Below are 6,000 nucleotides of genomic sequence, written 5' to 3'. Positions count from 1 at the left end.
CCTAGATCCCCGAGCCAGTCAGCAGCGTGCGGACCTCAGCTTCCGAACTGTGAAGTAGCCCTGCCTGGACCACCCGCCAGCCTGCTGCCACCTGCCAGGAGCTCCCAGCTCCACACGGCACCTGTGAATTGCTTTGGCACGGTGGCGACCAGGTTGGACTCCCAGACCTCACTTCTCTCCGCCCGCCCACCCTACAGAGGAGGGAGCGGAGTCCAAGGAGGTGCGACCACAGAGGTGGGGCCTGCTGGGTACAGGGTCTAAGCCGCCAACCTCCCACCCATACCGGGCCCTCACCTGGGAAATGGGGGGCCTCGGGATATGGAGTGGGCACCCCCAACACCACGGATACACAGCACCGATTTATTTATAAGATCCACCCTCCCTAAAACAGGTTTTCTGACACAGGTCTCTCCCCAACTGGCAGCGCTGCAAGGGGACACCCGCCAGGGACCCTGCCCCTCAAGGGCTGCAGCATGTTCAGATCTTGGCCAGGTTCAAAAATTCCAGGAAGAGGGAGTGGGCGGGAGTAGACAATCTTTATTGGGTTCCAAATCTAAGGATTCTTTGCACAAAAAGAAGTGTTCATACTGTCAGTGTCCCTGGGCAGTTCAAGTTCATGCGTAAAAAATAGACATCTGTGTCGGCATAAAATCCTCTCCCCTTCAAACCTCCAAGTCTTGGTGCCGCAGACCCGTTCCAGTGGAAGGCCTCCGGGGACAGGGTGGCTGGGGTCCGAGGAAGCTGCCGCCCGGTTGATGTCAGGCTGGGCCGCTTCTACACTAGCCCTTGGTCAGGCTGGACGGCCGGGGAGGGTCGGCGGGATCCCCGGCTCGGTGGTGGCTTGGCCCGCGGGAACGGCGGGGACGGAAACGTGATCCATTCCAACGCGCTGGCTCCCAAGTGGTGAGCCCGCTCGCGGCCGCTAGGAGGGAAGAGGGAATAGGCACGCGCGTTAGTGTGGGGTCCGGCCCGGGAGACCCCGCCCAGCCCGGCCCTGCCCCGCCCCCACCTCCCACAAGCGGAGCCGGCAGTTTCGTTTGTTCAGTGGATTTTGGAGCTCGGGTCCGTGGGTGCCTCGGTTTCGGAGTACGGCCCAGCCAGGGCGCGGGGCGGGGCGGGGCGGGCGCTCGGATCCGCAGTGAGTCAGGGATCCGCACCCCGCCGACTCATTTCTGCCACCCGGCCCGGCGCGCGATTTGCAATGCAAAGTCACTCCGCCTCCAAGCGCCCGAATCTGCCCCGGATCCGCAAGCCCTTGGGGCCTCACCCGCCCGAGGGCCGCCCCCCTCCGTCTCCCCACTCCCACTTCGGCGGCGGAGCAGCGAGGGGAAGTTTTGCAATCCCGGACAAACAAACGCTGGTCTTGCACAGGCTTGAAAAAGTTTGGGGGAAATGAAGAGTGAGCGAAATCCAGGCCATCGCCCGGGCCTGAGGCTGGGCTCCGCGGGCTCTCGGGGGCGCGAGCTGCGAGGCCGTTTGCTCCACCACGCCCGGCAGCCCTGCCTCTGACCCTCCCTCTTCCCCGCCTCTCGGCGCTTACCTTGCTGGGACGAGAGCTCAGTAGCCCCCTAACCAGCTGGAGAAATCGAGAAGCTCGCGCTCCGCGGGGCTCAGCGCGCCCTCACAGGTGCTGTCGTCCGACGAGTAGGCGGAGCGCGGGGACCCGGGCTCCGAGCTGTGCTCGCGGCCCGGGGACGACAAGGCGCAGGAGGGCGAGGCGGCGGCGGCCCCGGGTGGCCCGTGGGGCAGTGGATGGCGCGCGGCTGGCGCCAGCAGCCCCCTGGCCAGCGCGGCGCGCACGGCATCGTGCTCGGCCAGCAGGCGCTGCAGCGCGCGAATGTACTCCACCGCCGAGCGCAGCGTCTCCACCTTGCTCAGCTTCTTGCTGGCGCCGCCCTGAGGCACGTGCTGCCGCAGCGCCTGGAATCCTAAGTTCACCAGCTTCACTCGGTTGCGCTCCCGCTCGTTGCGCCGCGCCACGGCCGCCGCTCCACTCCCGGTCTCCACCGCGCCTGGCCGCCGCCGCCGCCGGCTGCAGCGCAGCAGCTCTGGAGACTCCGGTCGCCGCCGAGCGGCGCAGCAGCCCGAGACACCAGGCGCAGGGGGCGCGGGCCGGGGCAGCGCGCCGCTGTCCATCGCGCCCGCATCCACTCGCCCCGCGCCTCCTCCGAGTCCCTGCGCGCCGCAGGAAGGTGTGGGGCGAGGAACCGAGGGCGGAGGAACGACGGTCAAGCCTCAGCGACGATCTGGCACCGTGCTGCCAAACGACTACCCAGGGTACGTGGTGCCAGGTCGTCTGGGGTCCGGAGACAACGAGGCGCAGGAGGCCGAGAGGTGGCGGGCAGTGCGCACCGGGGAGCGTGGGGCGCTCGTGACTCGCGCGTGCTGTCGGACGCTCCCCAGGTCTTCCCCGCGCGGCGCAGGCGTCTCGTTTTTAAATGTATAGATAACCCTCCTCCGCGCCGCCGCCGCCTCCTTTCTCACGCCCTCCTTCCCTTGCCTCGCCCTCCCGCCACGCTTCGTCCAACCCCTGGCGCACACAGCCTGCAAAGACCAAGCCGTGAGCGCGACCACACCCCGCCCCCCGGGCACAGTCCGCAGGTCCCCAGTGGGTCCCGGCTCCCAGCAGGTGTCCAGTGCGCCCCCCAAGATGCAGTACGCAGGTGCCGTGTGCGCACCGACCCCCAAACTGCTGTCCGCAGGTCCCTGGTGCGACCCCTGCCACGCTCGCCTTTGGGGGTAGGGCAGGTCTAAGGCCACAGAGCACCCATCCCTGGGTCGCGTGAGACCCCGGGGAGCAGCACGCGCCGACCAACCTGCACCCGCGCCCCGCCCCCTGCGGCCGAGGGGCGGGGGGCCGGGGTTTCAGCCAGTGGCGGGCCGCCCGTTTGGCCAATCGCGGCGGGCACCACCCCACACCCGGCCCCTGGGAGGAAGCCTGTCTGCCCGGCGCGTGGCTCCCGGGAGCGTCTCTAACAAAGCTCGGCGCCTGCGCGGCCCCGCCCGGCCCCTCCCGGTGACCAGGGTGGGCGCGCACTCCCACGCGCGCCTGTTCCTGGCCGGGTGCACACCTGTTTATGACTCCACCGGGCCTTCGAGAGGGGAACGCAGCCCTCCGGGCGGGGCGGGGCTTGAGAGGTGGTGAAGACCTGGCGCGCTTGGGTAGGGCGTTCAGGTTCCTGGGGCGCTTTTCCCCAACATCCCCTCCACGCCCACTCTCTGCGGGTGGTTGCCGTGCGCCCCGGGCCTTGGGGAGCCTTGAAGCGGAGCGCCTGGAGGTTGGCACAGACCGCTTCAGACTTGCGTGGCTGTCGGCCTGCCTCTCCCCTCCGCCCTCCCCGCCGCCCCCGCAGCTTCCTCCGCTTTCCACGTTCCCCCCAAATCTTCCTCCCTTCCTGGTCCAGTTCCCTCCGGCCGCTCACCCGTCGACCTGTACCCGCCGTCGTGGCCCCTTTTCCTCACTGCCATGCCTCCAGCACCATCCGCCAACCCCCTGCACTGAGATTGGTCTGTGGGGGAAGGTGGTGGGGCCGCGGCCTTTCCAGCGTCTCCCAGCGGAGGTGAGGCGTCAGGAGACTTCCTCCCTGACCGATGGGGGTACATTTTGGGGTATGAGGGGGCAGGGACTTTGGAAGTGTGCAGAATGCGCCGTTACTGGGAGAGTGTTGTCCTGCCCCGCGGCCTGGGAAGGCCAGTCAAGTGGCTGTGCCCTCAGGAGGCCACACCCAGCAGGTTTTTCCCAAAAAGTGACCAGACCCTGCTGGGCCAGGACCTCTGGGAATGGAGGCCGGGGGTGGGCAGGCCCAGCTTCCCGGAGCCGACTCACTGTTCTGGGGGCGGGGGGGAGGGACCCAGGACCCCTCCCAAGAAGTCCGCAGGGCACACGGGCGAGGATTTACTGCCCACTTCGTGGCGCCCACCGGCTCCCGTTAACCCTGCAGGATTCTCCTGGCAAGTCTGCTTGACCTTCCCGCTTTAGGAAGCTACCTGGAGGCCAGAACTTGCCAGGAGCAAGGGGCCCTGTTTGTCTTAGGAGGAAGCTGTGACTCAGAAAGGACATGGAATGTGTCCACAGTCACACCTCTGGCCAGTGGAGCAATCAGGTAGGAATCGGGTCCCTGCCTGAGTCCAGGTGGCCCGATCTTTTTCCCTTTCAGAGCGCAAGGCCTGGCTCACCTCTGCATCCTCTCTCTGGTCAGAGCCCACCCTCTCCTTCCCTGAGGGTTATTTGGCAAACCCCAGCCAGATGCTTGTCCTTCCTTCCCTGCCTGTGCCAAGGGTGCCAGGAAAAATCCCGGAGTCCTGCAAACAGGGCCCTGCCTGGACTTGCGCTGGGCCTCCAGGACCTGGACAGCCTTGGGTGCTGCCTCTCCTCCTACCCCATCTCCTGGGCTCTGGCTTTGCTCCCTCCCGCCCGTCCACGGCCTCGAAGCAGGAGGGACGTTACGGAGGCGAGTTGGATCACGCCTTGGCCCTGGGGATGAAGCCCGGGCCCCCTGCGCTCTGTCGCCCCTCTGGCCCCCTGCCCAGCTCTGACGCCACATCAGCTGGAACCCTGCCCTGAGCCCCCTGCCCTGTGCTCCATGCTGTATGTCACCCATCACACCTGGGTGTCCATCGGAGGGCTCTGCACAGGCAGAAATGTGCCCTTCTCTATGTCCACAGGACACCCGTGTCCAAGCCATGCGTGATGCTGTTTCGCTAAGGGGACCTCACATCCAGCACAGAGGATCAGGAGACGGTGCCACTGGAGCCACGGCCATTCGGGGGTCGGGAGGTGGCCGAGGGACGGAGGAACCCACAGCGTCCAGGCCCAGCTCTGCCGCTGACACTGAGGGGCCCCGTAGCCCAGCGTCCTGCTGCCCGATAGGGGTACGGCAGCCTCTGCTCCAGGGGTGACCAGGGCTGAGCACTCGTCAGCTCTGAAATCACCTCGGGCTCCATGGGACTGGGGTGCAGACCCCGGAAGCTTGGGGTGCCCCGGGGACACACAAGGTCCAGAAGGTGCTCTTCAGAGAGGCTCTGGGTCCCCTTCCTGAAGCGATGGGAGTTGTCTGGACCCTCTGGGGCCTCCCCCGTGGCGGACTGGACCAGGCAGAGGCCGGGTGAGCTCCATGCCCGGTGAGGGGGGCCAACAGCCGGCTGGCTTGGCCTGGGCTCTTCACTGTCTCGCCTGTAGCCCAGGGCCTCTGCTCACCTCCTTCTCCGCCCCCCTCCAGGGCCTTCCTCACGGGCTTCCTAATTGCCTTCTCTGGGTCAGGTCACAGGTGGCAGGCGGAGAGCCCAGCTGGGCCGGGCCGGCACCTTCCCCAGGCCCACAGGTTGTGCTGCAGCCCTTGTGCGGGAGTCCCACCTGTGCGCCCAGGTCACTTGGGAGCCCAAAGCGTTTGGAATCCAGCTGTGGAGAGGCAGGAGCCATGGGAAATGAGGTGTTTCCAGACCCACTGAGGGTAGGGTTCTCCAGAGAGACAGACAAACACAGTGCATAGGAAGAGATTATTATGAGGAAGCAGCTCACATGATCGTGAAGGCCGGGAAGCCCCACGTCTACCGTCTGCACGCTACACACCCACAAAACCTATTTGCTGGTGGAATCCAGTCCAAGCCTGGAGGCCTGAGAACCTGGGGAGCTGGTGGTGTAAATCCCAGTCCAGCGGCCGGAAATGATGAGGTGGGCAGGAAGAGAAAAGGCAAATTCCTCCCTTCTGCATCTTTTGTTCTATTCAAGCCCTCAGTGAACTAGGTGATGCCCACGCACACTGGGAAGAGCATCTGTTGTACTGAGTCCACCAATTCTAACCCTATAACCTCATCCAGAAACAGCTGTCCCCGACACACCCAGAAATAAAATGTAATGTGAACACCCATGGCCTGGTCCAGCTGAGACATACAACTGAGCTGCACACGTCCACCCCTTGCCGCCGCATCACCTGTGCCCGCCTCCTCAAACCGCACCTGGTCCCCAAACAGAGTCAACACGAAGATCGTAATTCTGCCTCA

The 6,000-nt window shown here is 65.7% G+C and overlaps 1 protein-coding gene across 1 annotated transcript; it reads right to left on the bottom strand.

Moving 5' to 3' along the window:
• Positions 1-517: 517 nt before the first annotated feature.
• Positions 518-2,136, bottom strand: ASCL2 (achaete-scute family bHLH transcription factor 2). Its single transcript, XM_019920808.3, has 2 exons — positions 1,541-2,136; positions 518-922 (listed from the first exon to the last, which is right to left on the bottom strand). Exon 1 carries the CDS (start codon positions 2,134-2,136, stop codon positions 1,558-1,560), a length of 579 nt encoding a protein of 192 aa, XP_019776367.1. The 3' UTR covers positions 518-922; positions 1,541-1,557.
• Between the last annotated feature and the right edge of the window lie 3,864 nt (positions 2,137-6,000).

The sequence above is a fragment of the Tursiops truncatus genome, chromosome 8, assembly GCF_011762595.2.
Source record: "Tursiops truncatus isolate mTurTru1 chromosome 8, mTurTru1.mat.Y, whole genome shotgun sequence".
Taxonomy (NCBI): domain Eukaryota; kingdom Metazoa; phylum Chordata; class Mammalia; order Artiodactyla; family Delphinidae; genus Tursiops; species Tursiops truncatus.
Note: the sequence above shows the minus strand (reverse complement) of the source record. Positions and strands in the feature narration are given on the sequence as shown.